This window comes from Camelina sativa, chromosome 4 (assembly GCF_000633955.1).
Source record: "Camelina sativa cultivar DH55 chromosome 4, Cs, whole genome shotgun sequence".
Lineage (NCBI taxonomy): Eukaryota > Viridiplantae > Streptophyta > Magnoliopsida > Brassicales > Brassicaceae > Camelina > Camelina sativa.
The window spans coordinates 349,763-367,788 of record NC_025688.1 but is presented as its reverse complement, the minus strand read 5'-3'; the positions used below and the strand labels follow the sequence as shown (position 1 = coordinate 367,788).

The 18,026-nt window shown below is 37.4% G+C and overlaps 7 protein-coding genes across 8 annotated transcripts in view; all 7 read left to right on the top strand.

Moving 5' to 3' along the window:
- LOC104779432 (probable ribose-5-phosphate isomerase 2) lies at positions 358-1,706 on the top strand. The gene has a single exon (XM_010503796.1). It carries the CDS (start codon positions 605-607, stop codon positions 1,412-1,414), a length of 810 nt encoding a protein of 269 aa, XP_010502098.1. The 5' UTR covers positions 358-604; the 3' UTR covers positions 1,415-1,706.
- LOC104779433 lies at positions 3,658-4,504 on the top strand. The gene has a single exon (XM_010503797.2). It carries the CDS (start codon positions 3,831-3,833, stop codon positions 4,290-4,292), a length of 462 nt encoding a protein of 153 aa, XP_010502099.1. The 5' UTR covers positions 3,658-3,830; the 3' UTR covers positions 4,293-4,504.
- LOC104779434 (probable ribose-5-phosphate isomerase 2) lies at positions 5,182-6,530 on the top strand. The gene has a single exon (XM_010503799.1). It carries the CDS (start codon positions 5,429-5,431, stop codon positions 6,236-6,238), a length of 810 nt encoding a protein of 269 aa, XP_010502101.1. The 5' UTR covers positions 5,182-5,428; the 3' UTR covers positions 6,239-6,530.
- LOC104779435 lies at positions 8,624-9,470 on the top strand. The gene has a single exon (XM_010503800.2). It carries the CDS (start codon positions 8,797-8,799, stop codon positions 9,256-9,258), a length of 462 nt encoding a protein of 153 aa, XP_010502102.1. The 5' UTR covers positions 8,624-8,796; the 3' UTR covers positions 9,259-9,470.
- LOC104779436 (probable ribose-5-phosphate isomerase 2) lies at positions 10,149-11,496 on the top strand. Its single transcript, XM_010503801.2, has one exon. It carries the CDS (start codon positions 10,395-10,397, stop codon positions 11,202-11,204), a length of 810 nt encoding a protein of 269 aa, XP_010502103.1. The 5' UTR covers positions 10,149-10,394; the 3' UTR covers positions 11,205-11,496.
- The window catches only part of LOC104779437, a 5,451-nt gene continuing 585 nt past the window's right edge, over positions 13,161-18,026 (top strand). The window contains exon 1 of one of the 2 annotated variants that reach the window (XM_019244424.1): positions 13,161-13,380. In XM_019244424.1, coding sequence (XP_019099969.1) covers positions 13,229-13,380 — 152 coding nt within the window. In that variant the 5' untranslated portion in view covers positions 13,161-13,228. Of the gene's footprint in view, positions 13,903-18,026 lie in introns of those variants that run through there. The other variant, XM_010503802.1, reaches the window with a different exon arrangement.
- Positions 14,581-15,928, top strand: LOC104779438 (probable ribose-5-phosphate isomerase 2). The gene has a single exon (XM_010503803.2). It carries the CDS (start codon positions 14,827-14,829, stop codon positions 15,634-15,636), a length of 810 nt encoding a protein of 269 aa, XP_010502105.1. The 5' UTR covers positions 14,581-14,826; the 3' UTR covers positions 15,637-15,928.

The following is an 18,026-nucleotide window of genomic DNA, read 5'->3' as shown; positions in this document are numbered from 1 at the left end:
TGACCCGTCAATCTCCGCCGTCACGCTGTTTGATTTTATAGCTCCATCATACTTAAAAACGTTAATTCTATTAATCTAAGCAACTTTACTAATTTAGGCCAGGGTGCGTGTGTGTGCGTCAAAAGAGTTCGAAATGGGAAAGGGATTTTGGAAATAAAGCTACAAAATCCGAAAGATTCGGGTCTGTCCTGCCCTCATTAATAACTAGGACCTCGAGAAAGACAAGTGTGCGTGTGTGTCTTTTATGGTATTCGTTTGTTCTTCTCTCTCTCTCTCTTCTCCCCCACCCACAAAGGCACAAACCCTAAACCCTATCTTCTTCTTCTTCAGTCATATATCTTCTTCACTTTAATTTATCTTTTCTCCGCCACCACACAAAACCACATTCTTCTTCTTTGCATATTTCTCACGCTATTATTTTATTTCTTCATCTCTATCTTTATACGCACACACTCCATTCATTCGACCTTGCATTATTCATCTTCCTTCAATCCCTAAATTTCTCTATCAAAAAAAAAATCAAACCTTTCTCTCCCAATTCTGCTTCTCCATTTCCTTTCTTCTTTCTGCAAAATCCATCCGAAGAGGGTTTCTTTTCTTTCGAATGGCGCTTGCGTATGATCCTCTCTTCATTTCCTCCTCCGACAAATCTTTGTCCGCCATCGATGTTGCCTCACCGCCACACCCCATGGTTTTGACCCAAGACGAGCTCAAACGTATCGCCGCTTACAAGGCCGTCGAGTTCGTCCAATCCGGCATGGTCCTCGGCCTCGGTACCGGCTCCACCGCCAAACACGCCGTCGACCGCATCGGCGAGCTTCTCCGCCATGGCAAGCTCGACAACATCGTTGGTATACCGACGTCTAAGAAGACCCAGGAGCAGGCTCTGTCTCTCGGCATCCCTCTCTCTGATCTCGACGCACACCCCGTCATTGATCTCTCCATCGACGGCGCCGACGAGGTCGACCCTTTTCTCAACCTCGTCAAAGGCAGAGGAGGCTCTCTGCTTCGGGAGAAGATGATCGAAGGAGCTTCCAAGAAGTTCGTGGTGATCGTGGACGAGTCCAAGATGGTGAAGCACATTGGTGGGAGCAAGCTTGCTCTCCCCGTGGAGGTTGTGCCCTTCTGCTGGAAATTCACGTCGGAGAAGCTGCGGAACCTGCTGGAAGGGTACGGTTGTGAAGCCAATCTCAGATTGGGGGAGAAAGGTAAACCCTTTGTGACGGACAATGGGAATTACATAGTGGATATGCGCTTGGAGGAGGACATGGGTGATTTGGGAGCAGTGAGTGATGCGATTCTGAGGCTCCCTGGAGTTGTGGAGCATGGAATGTTTCTGGATATGGCTTCCACTGTTATCATTGCAGGTGAGCTTGGTGTTAAGATCAAGCACAAACACACCACCTCCTCTTGATTTTGTGTGTTTGGAGGGTAATTTAGGATTATTTAAAAGAGGATTGGTATGGGAGAAACGGATCATGGTTGTTGTATTGATTTAGATAGGTTTGGACTTTGGAGGATGTCACTGTGAGTGTGAGTGAGGAGGGATGATGATTATTATTCATTTCACACAGTTTTTGGATGCATTGACTATTCACAATTATCATCTATCTTTGTGAACGGCATTTTGTTGCTTCATTGCCCTTTTGAGTATGAATGCTTCTTCTTTCTAAAGTACTGTTGTTGGGCTTTGCTTTGCTTTGATTCATAGGCTCGCTACTGTATTTTCAATCAAAAGCCTTAAACTACAATCACATGTTGGGTTTGAATCCATAGATAAAAACTACATTCGGAATATCGCTCACCCTAGTTTTTGCAGCAAAGTAGACCGTTTTTTTTTCTTTTTTTTAGTCAACAAACATTCTATTAAAATAAGTTAAAATTTGTTATCTTTTGTTAGTTTAAGAGCATGATACAACCAGACTATGATGATTAAACAAGTGCACAACACCCGAATCAAACTATAACAAAAGATAACAAACAAAAAAAGTTAATAGAGATAGTGAAAATCCACTAAGAAGATAGGCCACATGAAGTGACGGGAGACTGACTAAGACCGAATCATTGATTGCAAAATATAAATTGCTACATTGAAATACAAAAATTCTGACAAGTTTTTAAAAACCTAATTTGCGACGAATCTTCACCTCTTTGAACAGGAAGGTAACATGTAACATGTAGGTTAAAAACGAATTTACATTTTAATTGACCGATTATACAGCTACTATATTTTTTCACAAGAGCAATAATACTCGACGCAATGGTTGGGCCATGAGGTTGAGAAGGGAACGAGGGATTATCATTTTAATTGGTTTCGGTGAAGTATTGGTTGGCCTAGAAAATCAAATACTATCCATAAACAAAAAACTGTTGTTATTTGGTTAGTTTATCAACCTGTCAAATGATGCCACNATCTCTTGTTCTTCTATCCACAATAAATATTAAAAATAAAAATAAAAACAAGGTTTTGACACTAATATTCATAATTTAGTGTAGATTTTAGGTGAAGAAAAGGTCCATTGCGGTGACTTTCAAACAAAACAAAAAAACTGTGAAGAAGGAAAGAACGTATTACTACTACCTGAAACATTGAACATTGGCTGAAATTTCAAATTCGATACTGGTAACGTCAGGACCGACGTCTGAAGATTCCGATTCAACCAAATTCAACTTAAAAGATTTATTTTGCTTTATACTAATAACCGAATTAATTCATAACTAAAGAATTGAATTAAGATAATAATATATAAGAAGCCGCCCATTGAGAGAAAGTCAAAACACCCATCTGATTCATGATGAGTGGACGTGGCGTCCGGTCCAAACATTCTCGTACCCTTTACGTTGCCAACAAATATGTATATAAATTTTTTAACAAACAAACGAAGGCCAAAATGAAAACTTAAGGTTACAAAGTGCTGCATTAATTATGAGTTTTGGAGAAGACAAATAGAAGCTTCGACTTGTGTACTAATAAAGCATCCAATATTAAAGAAGTAAGCGCAGGATTGAAAAGTAGGGCACCGACTTGTACGCCTTTTCAGGTGCAATTACATAAACAAATGGGAAGGTCAAATCTGTTATAAAGAAATAGATATAATATTCTAGATTCTAGAGAGTTATATCTTTTTAGATTAATATGGTCGTAGGAAAGAGTCGCTATATGCAATTTTGGGGTACATACATCAATTCATCATGTGCTATTATTTGTTAATGGAGGGGTTTCTCTTCTCAATTTCACATCACTTTCCTATTCCCGTGTCTCCCAATCCAACAAGCTAACGTACCGTATGATGCATATCAATGGTACAAACCTTGTCAATGCATCGTCATCACCATCTTTCTTTTATCATTACCATATCTTATTTGATTGGACATTATACACGATTCTAAATCATCCAACGCGAATGTACAGATTAAATCGAAAATTTGAAGTGTCTCAGTTCCGGGAGCGGGATATATATCAATTAAAAAATCAACATTTTCGAGCTGGATCGGAGCAGAAAAATGAGAATACAAAACAAGAAACGAACAAGGATGGAATGGAAACACAGCCAAAGAAAACATACATAAAAAAACGTAAAAAAACACAAGTGGTTCCAATTAATCAAATTGAGAGGATGGCAACGCGCTTAATCATTAAACCATATACAACCCCACACCACTTTTTTTATTTATTTAAATTAATGGATTACTTTACCATATAAATGGTTTAATTATTGTTATCTAAATGATTCGGTTATAAATACCATGCATTTCCAACTGTCCATCATCTTCTCCAACCAACAACACATTCCAATCAAAATCATAACACAACAATCAATCTGACAAATATGGAGGCTACACTGCTTTCTTCGCTAGCTTCGTTTTCACCACTCCGTTTCCACCCATTGGTGTTATCATCATCACGGAGAACCAATAAGATGATGAGCGTCTCTGCTGGGGCGTCTTCAGGAAAAGACCATTACTACTACGGAGGAGGGAGGTTGGTGGACGAGAACATGATCGTCCTTAGGAAACGCATACACGAGACGAAGATGGTTGAGCGTAACTACGAGCCTCCTTCTCACTGGATGGATTGGGAGAAGCGTTTCTACAGCAGCTACGACTCTGTTATCTGCGATTCCGTTGGTCTCCTTCAGAGCTTCCTCATGAACTCCCGCCCCACCGTAGCCATCGCAACGCTGCTCATCCTCCTCGTCAGCGTTCCCGTTTCCTCCACCGCCATCGCGTTTCGCCTTCTTGACCTCCTTCAGTGGCTTCTCGCCGCCGCTACATCTGCCAGCGTGGCCTGATATTTGATTATGTTAAATATTACTTGCTTAATTAGTAAACCAACCCATATTCTTTGATTATTTATCTGATGTTTTTCTCTACATTAGCTTAAGCCTTAAGATATGTGTACAGAGCTCGTTTATTTATTCTTTCATGTGATTTTGTAATTTTCTTGATATGTAACTATATGTCATTTAATGAATGCGATCGTAATAAAATATTTGTTGACGAAGTTAGTGGACTTTCTATTTTTGTTGGTCCAATGTAATAATTTTGTTGGTAATTTCATTTTCTAATTGGTTTTATTATTTTTCCCCCTAAAAGAAGGCGAGTGGACGATAGAACGGCGACCCTGGTCGCTCCTTTTTGGTCCAAAGAACTACTGCGTGACCTGTGACCATGTATATATAATCTTAACTTAATAGATGCTGACTGTATATTAATAGTAATCTAATCTAAAATGGTACTAGTATTTAATCATCCCACTCCAATATTAAATATTTCGATTGATGAACAACGTTGTCCCAATGTTTTTCCTCTTGTTCAAAAAATTGACCCGTCAATCTCCGCCGTCACGCTGTTTGATTTTATAGCTCCATCATACTTAAAAACGTTAATTCTATTAATCTAAGCAACTTTACTAATTTAGGCCAGGGTGCGTGTGTGTGCGTCAAAAGAGTTCGAAATGGGAAAGGGATTTTGGAAATAAAGCTACAAAATCCGAAAGATTCGGGTCTGTCCTGCCCTCATTAATAACTAGGACCTCGAGAAAGACAAGTGTGCGTGTGTGTCTTTTATGGTATTCGTTTGTTCTTCTCTCTCTCTCTCTTCTCCCCCACCCACAAAGGCACAAACCCTAAACCCTATCTTCTTCTTCTTCAGTCATATATCTTCTTCACTTTAATTTATCTTTTCTCCGCCACCACACAAAACCACATTCTTCTTCTTTGCATATTTCTCACGCTATTATTTTATTTCTTCATCTCTATCTTTATACGCACACACTCCATTCATTCGACCTTGCATTATTCATCTTCCTTCAATCCCTAAATTTCTCTATCAAAAAAAAAATCAAACCTTTCTCTCCCAATTCTGCTTCTCCATTTCCTTTCTTCTTTCTGCAAAATCCATCCGAAGAGGGTTTCTTTTCTTTCGAATGGCGCTTGCGTATGATCCTCTCTTCATTTCCTCCTCCGACAAATCTTTGTCCGCCATCGATGTTGCCTCACCGCCACACCCCATGGTTTTGACCCAAGACGAGCTCAAACGTATCGCCGCTTACAAGGCCGTCGAGTTCGTCCAATCCGGCATGGTCCTCGGCCTCGGTACCGGCTCCACCGCCAAACACGCCGTCGACCGCATCGGCGAGCTTCTCCGCCATGGCAAGCTCGACAACATCGTTGGTATACCGACGTCTAAGAAGACCCAGGAGCAGGCTCTGTCTCTCGGCATCCCTCTCTCTGATCTCGACGCACACCCCGTCATTGATCTCTCCATCGACGGCGCCGACGAGGTCGACCCTTTTCTCAACCTCGTCAAAGGCAGAGGAGGCTCTCTGCTTCGGGAGAAGATGATCGAAGGAGCTTCCAAGAAGTTCGTGGTGATCGTGGACGAGTCCAAGATGGTGAAGCACATTGGTGGGAGCAAGCTTGCTCTCCCCGTGGAGGTTGTGCCCTTCTGCTGGAAATTCACGTCGGAGAAGCTGCGGAACCTGCTGGAAGGGTACGGTTGTGAAGCCAATCTCAGATTGGGGGAGAAAGGTAAACCCTTTGTGACGGACAATGGGAATTACATAGTGGATATGCGCTTGGAGGAGGACATGGGTGATTTGGGAGCAGTGAGTGATGCGATTCTGAGGCTCCCTGGAGTTGTGGAGCATGGAATGTTTCTGGATATGGCTTCCACTGTTATCATTGCAGGTGAGCTTGGTGTTAAGATCAAGCACAAACACACCACCTCCTCTTGATTTTGTGTGTTTGGAGGGTAATTTAGGATTATTTAAAAGAGGATTGGTATGGGAGAAACGGATCATGGTTGTTGTATTGATTTAGATAGGTTTGGACTTTGGAGGATGTCACTGTGAGTGTGAGTGAGGAGGGATGATGATTATTATTCATTTCACACAGTTTTTGGATGCATTGACTATTCACAATTATCATCTATCTTTGTGAACGGCATTTTGTTGCTTCATTGCCCTTTTGAGTATGAATGCTTCTTCTTTCTAAAGTACTGTTGTTGGGCTTTGCTTTGCTTTGATTCATAGGCTCGCTACTGTATTTTCAATCAAAAGCCTTAAACTACAATCACATGTTGGGTTTGAATCCATAGATAAAAACTACATTCGGAATATCGCTCACCCTAGTTTTTGCAGCAAAGTAGACCGTTTTTTTTTCTTTTTTTTAGTCAACAAACATTCTATTAAAATAAGTTAAAATTTGTTATCTTTTGTTAGTTTAAGAGCATGATACAACCAGACTATGATGATTAAACAAGTGCACAACACCCGAATCAAACTATAACAAAAGATAACAAACAAAAAAAGTTAATAGAGATAGTGAAAATCCACTAAGAAGATAGGCCACATGAAGTGACGGGAGACTGACTAAGACCGAATCATTGATTGCAAAATATAAATTGCTACATTGAAATACAAAAATTCTGACAAGTTTTTAAAAACCTAATTTGCGACGAATCTTCACCTCTTTGAACAGGAAGGTAACATGTAACATGTAGGTTAAAAACGAATTTACATTTTAATTGACCGATTATACAGCTACTATATTTTTTCACAAGAGCAATAATACTCGACGCAATGGTTGGGCCATGAGGTTGAGAAGGGAACGAGGGATTATCATTTTAATTGGTTTCGGTGAAGTATTGGTTGGCCTAGAAAATCAAATACTATCCATAAACAAAAAACTGTTGTTATTTGGTTAGTTTATCAACCTGTCAAATGATGCCACAACTCATTCCACCGTGACACGGTTCACATACGTGACACTGACACGTGTCGTGCAGTTCGTGAAGAACAAACAAAACAAAAGAAAAAAAAAGAGAGAGAGAAATAATCCAACAAATTTGGTGGTTTTTTGTCAATTTCATATATTGTGTAAGGTATTCTTCTGTATGTTTGGGTTGTTTTCTTGGTCTACCTACTTCTCTTGAGTCCTTTGTCTCTTATATTATTTAGTACTAGAAAAAGTTCTATTAGATACGTAGATAAAATAAACGTAACAAAATATATTTAATTATTTTAAAGTACATTCAATAATAAAATATTAATTATTATAAAATTTAAAATTTACGTGAGTTAGAATATGATGTTTGATAAAAAATTTGTTTCGTTATTTATAGGAGAAACATGTGTGTTATCAATATATCATTAGGTTAATGGGAAGTTTTCAGTTTTGTTTGTCAAATATCATTAGTTATGGTTATATTTCAAAGAATAAATATGCCATGGATTTTCTTTCTGTTTTTTTCTTATTTTTGTAAAACATAAATTTTATAGAATTGATACATTAAAGTGTATTAATATGTTGAAAGTTTTTATTTTATTTTTTCAAACATCATCGGAGTTACATTATACAAAAATAAAGAAATACACTAAGATAATGTTAGTTGAATACAAACATTTATAGAATTTTCAAACTTATATGAGATTTGAGATATGAGGATTATTGAAATGTGTGTCTTTTCTTTTTATAAGAAAATTTAGAGTTAGAAGTCTATTATAAATTGATTATTTAATTGGATAGTTAATGCACTAATCCTTATNGAAATAGATATAATATTCTAGATTCTAGAGAGTTATATCTTTTTAGATTAATATGGTCGTAGGAAAGAGTCGCTATATGCAATTTTGGGGTACATACATCAATTCATCATGTGCTATTATTTGTTAATGGAGGGGTTTCTCTTCTCAATTTCACATCACTTTCCTATTCCCGTGTCTCCCAATCCAACAAGCTAACGTACCGTATGATGCATATCAATGGTACAAACCTTGTCAATGCATCGTCATCACCATCTTTCTTTTATCATTACCATATCTTATTTGATTGGACATTATACACGATTCTAAATCATCCAACGCGAATGTACAGATTAAATCGAAAATTTGAAGTGTCTCAGTTCCGGGAGCGGGATATATATCAATTAAAAAATCAACATTTTCGAGCTGGATCGGAGCAGAAAAATGAGAATACAAAACAAGAAACGAACAAGGATGGAATGGAAACACAGCCAAAGAAAACATACATAAAAAAACGTAAAAAAACACAAGTGGTTCCAATTAATCAAATTGAGAGGATGGCAACGCGCTTAATCATTAAACCATATACAACCCCACACCACTTTTTTTATTTATTTAAATTAATGGATTACTTTACCATATAAATGGTTTAATTATTGTTATCTAAATGATTCGGTTATAAATACCATGCATTTCCAACTGTCCATCATCTTCTCCAACCAACAACACATTCCAATCAAAATCATAACACAACAATCAATCTGACAAATATGGAGGCTACACTGCTTTCTTCGCTAGCTTCGTTTTCACCACTCCGTTTCCACCCATTGGTGTTATCATCATCACGGAGAACCAATAAGATGATGAGCGTCTCTGCTGGGGCGTCTTCAGGAAAAGACCATTACTACTACGGAGGAGGGAGGTTGGTGGACGAGAACATGATCGTCCTTAGGAAACGCATACACGAGACGAAGATGGTTGAGCGTAACTACGAGCCTCCTTCTCACTGGATGGATTGGGAGAAGCGTTTCTACAGCAGCTACGACTCTGTTATCTGCGATTCCGTTGGTCTCCTTCAGAGCTTCCTCATGAACTCCCGCCCCACCGTAGCCATCGCAACGCTGCTCATCCTCCTCGTCAGCGTTCCCGTTTCCTCCACCGCCATCGCGTTTCGCCTTCTTGACCTCCTTCAGTGGCTTCTCGCCGCCGCTACATCTGCCAGCGTGGCCTGATATTTGATTATGTTAAATATTACTTGCTTAATTAGTAAACCAACCCATATTCTTTGATTATTTATCTGATGTTTTTCTCTACATTAGCTTAAGCCTTAAGATATGTGTACAGAGCTCGTTTATTTATTCTTTCATGTGATTTTGTAATTTTCTTGATATGTAACTATATGTCATTTAATGAATGCGATCGTAATAAAATATTTGTTGACGAAGTTAGTGGACTTTCTATTTTTGTTGGTCCAATGTAATAATTTTGTTGGTAATTTCATTTTCTAATTGGTTTTATTATTTTTCCCCCTAAAAGAAGGCGAGTGGACGATAGAACGGCGACCCTGGTCGCTCCTTTTTGGTCCAAAGAACTACTGCGTGACCTGTGACCATGTATATATAATCTTAACTTAATAGATGCTGACTGTATATTAATAGTAATCTAATCTAAAATGGTACTAGTATTTAATCATCCCACTCCAATATTAAATATTTCGATTGATGAACAACGTTGTCCCAATGTTTTTCCTCTTGTTCAAAAAATTGACCCGTCAATCTCCGCCGTCACGCTGTTTGATTTTATAGCTCCATCATACTTAAAAACGTTAATTCTATTAATCTAAGCAACTTTACTAATTTAGGCCAGGGTGCGTGTGTGTGCGTCAAAAGAGTTCGAAATGGGAAAGGGATTTTGGAAATAAAGCTACAAAATCCGAAAGATTCGGGTCTGTCCTGCCCTCATTAATAACTAGGACCTCGAGAAAGACAAGTGTGCGTGTGTGTCTTTTATGGTATTCGTTTGTTCTTCTCTCTCTCTCTCTTCTCCCCCACCCACAAAGGCACAAACCCTAAACCCTATCTTCTTCTTCTTCAGTCATATATCTTCTTCACTTTAATTTATCTTTTCTCCGCCACCACACAAAACCACATTCTTCTTCTTTGCATATTTCTCACGCTATTATTTTATTTCTTCATCTCTATCTTTATACGCACACACTCCATTCATTCGACCTTGCATTATTCATCTTCCTTCAATCCCTAAATTTCTCTATCAAAAAAAAAATCAAACCTTTCTCTCCCAATTCTGCTTCTCCATTTCCTTTCTTCTTTCTGCAAAATCCATCCGAAGAGGGTTTCTTTTCTTTCGAATGGCGCTTGCGTATGATCCTCTCTTCATTTCCTCCTCCGACAAATCTTTGTCCGCCATCGATGTTGCCTCACCGCCACACCCCATGGTTTTGACCCAAGACGAGCTCAAACGTATCGCCGCTTACAAGGCCGTCGAGTTCGTCCAATCCGGCATGGTCCTCGGCCTCGGTACCGGCTCCACCGCCAAACACGCCGTCGACCGCATCGGCGAGCTTCTCCGCCATGGCAAGCTCGACAACATCGTTGGTATACCGACGTCTAAGAAGACCCAGGAGCAGGCTCTGTCTCTCGGCATCCCTCTCTCTGATCTCGACGCACACCCCGTCATTGATCTCTCCATCGACGGCGCCGACGAGGTCGACCCTTTTCTCAACCTCGTCAAAGGCAGAGGAGGCTCTCTGCTTCGGGAGAAGATGATCGAAGGAGCTTCCAAGAAGTTCGTGGTGATCGTGGACGAGTCCAAGATGGTGAAGCACATTGGTGGGAGCAAGCTTGCTCTCCCCGTGGAGGTTGTGCCCTTCTGCTGGAAATTCACGTCGGAGAAGCTGCGGAACCTGCTGGAAGGGTACGGTTGTGAAGCCAATCTCAGATTGGGGGAGAAAGGTAAACCCTTTGTGACGGACAATGGGAATTACATAGTGGATATGCGCTTGGAGGAGGACATGGGTGATTTGGGAGCAGTGAGTGATGCGATTCTGAGGCTCCCTGGAGTTGTGGAGCATGGAATGTTTCTGGATATGGCTTCCACTGTTATCATTGCAGGTGAGCTTGGTGTTAAGATCAAGCACAAACACACCACCTCCTCTTGATTTTGTGTGTTTGGAGGGTAATTTAGGATTATTTAAAAGAGGATTGGTATGGGAGAAACGGATCATGGTTGTTGTATTGATTTAGATAGGTTTGGACTTTGGAGGATGTCACTGTGAGTGTGAGTGAGGAGGGATGATGATTATTATTCATTTCACACAGTTTTTGGATGCATTGACTATTCACAATTATCATCTATCTTTGTGAACGGCATTTTGTTGCTTCATTGCCCTTTTGAGTATGAATGCTTCTTCTTTCTAAAGTACTGTTGTTGGGCTTTGCTTTGCTTTGATTCATAGGCTCGCTACTGTATTTTCAATCAAAAGCCTTAAACTACAATCACATGTTGGGTTTGAATCCATAGATAAAAACTACATTCGGAATATCGCTCACCCTAGTTTTTGCAGCAAAGTAGACCGTTTTTTTTTCTTTTTTTTAGTCAACAAACATTCTATTAAAATAAGTTAAAATTTGTTATCTTTTGTTAGTTTAAGAGCATGATACAACCAGACTATGATGATTAAACAAGTGCACAACACCCGAATCAAACTATAACAAAAGATAACAAACAAAAAAAGTTAATAGAGATAGTGAAAATCCACTAAGAAGATAGGCCACATGAAGTGACGGGAGACTGACTAAGACCGAATCATTGATTGCAAAATATAAATTGCTACATTGAAATACAAAAATTCTGACAAGTTTTTAAAAACCTAATTTGCGACGAATCTTCACCTCTTTGAACAGGAAGGTAACATGTAACATGTAGGTTAAAAACGAATTTACATTTTAATTGACCGATTATACAGCTACTATATTTTTTCACAAGAGCAATAATACTCGACGCAATGGTTGGGCCATGAGGTTGAGAAGGGAACGAGGGATTATCATTTTAATTGGTTTCGGTGAAGTATTGGTTGGCCTAGAAAATCAAATACTATCCATAAACAAAAAACTGTTGTTATTTGGTTAGTTTATCAACCTGTCAAATGATGCCACAACTCATTCCACCGTGACACGGTTCACATACGTGACACTGACACGTGTCGTGCAGTTCGTGAAGAACAAACAAAACAAAAGAAAAAAAAAGAGAGAGAGAAATAATCCAACAAATTTGGTGGTTTTTTGTCAATTTCATATATTGTGTAAGGTATTCTTCTGTATGTTTGGGTTGTTTTCTTGGTCTACCTACTTCTCTTGAGTCCTTTGTCTCTTATATTATTTAGTACTAGAAAAAGTTCTATTAGATACGTAGATAAAATAAACGTAACAAAATATATTTAATTATTTTAAAGTACATTCAATAATAAAATATTAATTATTATAAAATTTAAAATTTACGTGAGTTAGAATATGATGTTTGATAAAAAATTTGTTTCGTTATTTATAGGAGAAACATGTGTGTTATCAATATATCATTAGGTTAATGGGAAGTTTTCAGTTTTGTTTGTCAAATATCATTAGTTATGGTTATATTTCAAAGAATAAATATGCCATGGATTTTCTTTCTGTTTTTTTCTTATTTTTGTAAAACATAAATTTTATAGAATTGATACATTAAAGTGTATTAATATGTTGAAAGTTTTTATTTTATTTTTTCAAACATCATCGGAGTTACATTATACAAAAATAAAGAAATACACTAAGATAATGTTAGTTGAATACAAACATTTATAGAATTTTCAAACTTATATGAGATTTGAGATATGAGGATTATTGAAATGTGTGTCTTTTCTTTTTATAAGAAAATTTAGAGTTAGAAGTCTATTATAAATTGATTATTTAATTGGATAGTTAATGCACTAATCCTTATATTAATTTATTATATTTATAAGAAGTTATATAAGCTATATGAGAGTTACAAAATGCAATAAATACATATTAATATATTTTACTATTTATTATGTTTCTAATTGTTATTAGTCATTCATTACAATACTAATANGCATTTCCAACTGTCCATCATCTTCTCCAACCAACAACACATTCCAATCAAAATCATAACACAACAATCAATCTGACAAATATGGAGGCTACACTGCTTTCTTCGCTAGCTTCGTTTTCACCACTCCGTTTCCACCCATTGGTGTTATCATCATCACGGAGAACCAATAAGATGATGAGCGTCTCTGCTGGGGCGTCTTCAGGAAAAGACCATTACTACTACGGAGGAGGGAGGTTGGTGGACGAGAACATGATCGTCCTTAGGAAACGCATACACGAGACGAAGATGGTTGAGCGTAACTACGAGCCTCCTTCTCACTGGATGGATTGGGAGAAGCGTTTCTACAGCAGCTACGACTCTGTTATCTGCGATTCCGTTGGTCTCCTTCAGAGCTTCCTCATGAACTCCCGCCCCACCGTAGCCATCGCAACGCTGCTCATCCTCCTCGTCAGCGTTCCCGTTTCCTCCACCGCCATCGCGTTTCGCCTTCTTGACCTCCTTCAGTGGCTTCTCGCCGCCGCTACATCTGCCAGCGTGGCCTGATATTTGATTATGTTAAATATTACTTGCTTAATTAGTAAACCAACCCATATTCTTTGATTATTTATCTGATGTTTTTCTCTACATTAGCTTAAGCCTTAAGATATGTGTACAGAGCTCGTTTATTTATTCTTTCATGTGATTTTGTAATTTTCTTGATATGTAACTATATGTCATTTAATGAATGCGATCGTAATAAAATATTTGTTGACGAAGTTAGTGGACTTTCTATTTTTGTTGGTCCAATGTAATAATTTTGTTGGTAATTTCATTTTCTAATTGGTTTTATTATTTTTCCCCCTAAAAGAAGGCGAGTGGACGATAGAACGGCGACCCTGGTCGCTCCTTTTTGGTCCAAAGAACTACTGCGTGACCTGTGACCATGTATATATAATCTTAACTTAATAGATGCTGACTGTATATTAATAGTAATCTAATCTAAAATGGTACTAGTATTTAATCATCCCACTCCAATATTAAATATTTCGATTGATGAACAACGTTGTCCCAATGTTTTTCCTCTTGTTCAAAAAATTGACCCGTCAATCTCCGCCGTCACGCTGTTTGATTTTATAGCTCCATCATACTTAAAAACGTTAATTCTATTAATCTAAGCAACTTTACTAATTTAGGCCAGGGTGCGTGTGTGTGCGTCAAAAGAGTTCGAAATGGGAAAGGGATTTTGGAAATAAAGCTACAAAATCCGAAAGATTCGGGTCTGTCCTGCCCTCATTAATAACTAGGACCTCGAGAAAGACAAGTGTGCGTGTGTGTCTTTTATGGTATTCGTTTGTTCTTCTCTCTCTCTCTCTTCTCCCCCACCCACAAAGGCACAAACCCTAAACCCTATCTTCTTCTTCTTCAGTCATATATCTTCTTCACTTTAATTTATCTTTTCTCCGCCACCACACAAAACCACATTCTTCTTCTTTGCATATTTCTCACGCTATTATTTTATTTCTTCATCTCTATCTTTATACGCACACACTCCATTCATTCGACCTTGCATTATTCATCTTCCTTCAATCCCTAAATTTCTCTATCAAAAAAAAAATCAAACCTTTCTCTCCCAATTCTGCTTCTCCATTTCCTTTCTTCTTTCTGCAAAATCCATCCGAAGAGGGTTTCTTTTCTTTCGAATGGCGCTTGCGTATGATCCTCTCTTCATTTCCTCCTCCGACAAATCTTTGTCCGCCATCGATGTTGCCTCACCGCCACACCCCATGGTTTTGACCCAAGACGAGCTCAAACGTATCGCCGCTTACAAGGCCGTCGAGTTCGTCCAATCCGGCATGGTCCTCGGCCTCGGTACCGGCTCCACCGCCAAACACGCCGTCGACCGCATCGGCGAGCTTCTCCGCCATGGCAAGCTCGACAACATCGTTGGTATACCGACGTCTAAGAAGACCCAGGAGCAGGCTCTGTCTCTCGGCATCCCTCTCTCTGATCTCGACGCACACCCCGTCATTGATCTCTCCATCGACGGCGCCGACGAGGTCGACCCTTTTCTCAACCTCGTCAAAGGCAGAGGAGGCTCTCTGCTTCGGGAGAAGATGATCGAAGGAGCTTCCAAGAAGTTCGTGGTGATCGTGGACGAGTCCAAGATGGTGAAGCACATTGGTGGGAGCAAGCTTGCTCTCCCCGTGGAGGTTGTGCCCTTCTGCTGGAAATTCACGTCGGAGAAGCTGCGGAACCTGCTGGAAGGGTACGGTTGTGAAGCCAATCTCAGATTGGGGGAGAAAGGTAAACCCTTTGTGACGGACAATGGGAATTACATAGTGGATATGCGCTTGGAGGAGGACATGGGTGATTTGGGAGCAGTGAGTGATGCGATTCTGAGGCTCCCTGGAGTTGTGGAGCATGGAATGTTTCTGGATATGGCTTCCACTGTTATCATTGCAGGTGAGCTTGGTGTTAAGATCAAGCACAAACACACCACCTCCTCTTGATTTTGTGTGTTTGGAGGGTAATTTAGGATTATTTAAAAGAGGATTGGTATGGGAGAAACGGATCATGGTTGTTGTATTGATTTAGATAGGTTTGGACTTTGGAGGATGTCACTGTGAGTGTGAGTGAGGAGGGATGATGATTATTATTCATTTCACACAGTTTTTGGATGCATTGACTATTCACAATTATCATCTATCTTTGTGAACGGCATTTTGTTGCTTCATTGCCCTTTTGAGTATGAATGCTTCTTCTTTCTAAAGTACTGTTGTTGGGCTTTGCTTTGCTTTGATTCATAGGCTCGCTACTGTATTTTCAATCAAAAGCCTTAAACTACAATCACATGTTGGGTTTGAATCCATAGATAAAAACTACATTCGGAATATCGCTCACCCTAGTTTTTGCAGCAAAGTAGACCGTTTTTTTTTCTTTTTTTTAGTCAACAAACATTCTATTAAAATAAGTTAAAATTTGTTATCTTTTGTTAGTTTAAGAGCATGATACAACCAGACTATGATGATTAAACAAGTGCACAACACCCGAATCAAACTATAACAAAAGATAACAAACAAAAAAAGTTAATAGAGATAGTGAAAATCCACTAAGAAGATAGGCCACATGAAGTGACGGGAGACTGACTAAGACCGAATCATTGATTGCAAAATATAAATTGCTACATTGAAATACAAAAATTCTGACAAGTTTTTAAAAACCTAATTTGCGACGAATCTTCACCTCTTTGAACAGGAAGGTAACATGTAACATGTAGGTTAAAAACGAATTTACATTTTAATTGACCGATTATACAGCTACTATATTTTTTCACAAGAGCAATAATACTCGACGCAATGGTTGGGCCATGAGGTTGAGAAGGGAACGAGGGATTATCATTTTAATTGGTTTCGGTGAAGTATTGGTTGGCCTAGAAAATCAAATACTATCCATAAACAAAAAACTGTTGTTATTTGGTTAGTTTATCAACCTGTCAAATGATGCCACAACTCATTCCACCGTGACACGGTTCACATACGTGACACTGACACGTGTCGTGCAGTTCGTGAAGAACAAACAAAACAAAAGAAAAAAAAAGAGAGAGAGAAATAATCCAACAAATTTGGTGGTTTTTTGTCAATTTCATATATTGTGTAAGGTATTCTTCTGTATGTTTGGGTTGTTTTCTTGGTCTACCTACTTCTCTTGAGTCCTTTGTCTCTTATATTATTTAGTACTAGAAAAAGTTCTATTAGATACGTAGATAAAATAAACGTAACAAAATATATTTAATTATTTTAAAGTACATTCAATAATAAAATATTAATTATTATAAAATTTAAAATTTACGTGAGTTAGAATATGATGTTTGATAAAAAATTTGTTTCGTTATTTATAGGAGAAACATGTGTGTTATCAATATATCATTAGGTTAATGGGAAGTTTTCAGTTTTGTTTGTCAAATATCATTAGTTATGGTTATATTTCAAAGAATAAATATGCCATGGATTTTCTTTCTGTTTTTTTCTTATTTTTGTAAAACATAAATTTTATAGAATTGATACATTAAAGTGTATTAATATGTTGAAAGTTTTTATTTTATTTTTTCAAACATCATCGGAGTTACATTATACAAAAATAAAGAAATACACTAAGATAATGTTAGTTGAATACAAACATTTATAGAATTTTCAAACTTATATGAGATTTGAGATATGAGGATTATTGAAATGTGTGTCTTTTCTTTTTATAAGAAAATTTAGAGTTAGAAGTCTATTATAAATTGATTATTTAATTGGATAGTTAATGCACTAATCCTTATATTAATTTATTATATTTATAAGAAGTTATATAAGCTATATGAGAGTTACAAAATGCAATAAATACATATTAATATATTTTACTATTTATTATGTTTCTAATTGTTATTAGTCATTCATTACAATACTAATAATATTATGGAAGTTACAAAAGTGTCAACATATAACACAAGTAAATAATTTCATTAAAATGAAATTTAGTATTTTAAAGATGAATATGATTATTAATATGAGAGTTATAAAATATGTGATAGAATATGAAATTTACTAAAATTTGTGAAAAGGTACATTTATTAGTTGTTTTGAGTATTCATTTTTTTATAGTTAATATAACTATAAATATATGATAAGAATTTCAGTCTAATCAAATTAATATAAGAGTTACAAAATATGTGATAGAATATAAAATTTAATCAAATATGTGAGAAGGGTAAATAAATACATGATAGGAATTTGAAGCAAAATGAATTATAGTTATATATATATATTCATTTTATATATTCATTTTTTTTAATAAACATATACTTTAGTTATTTCTCTCTAAATATTTATAATCAAATATATATATATATATATATATA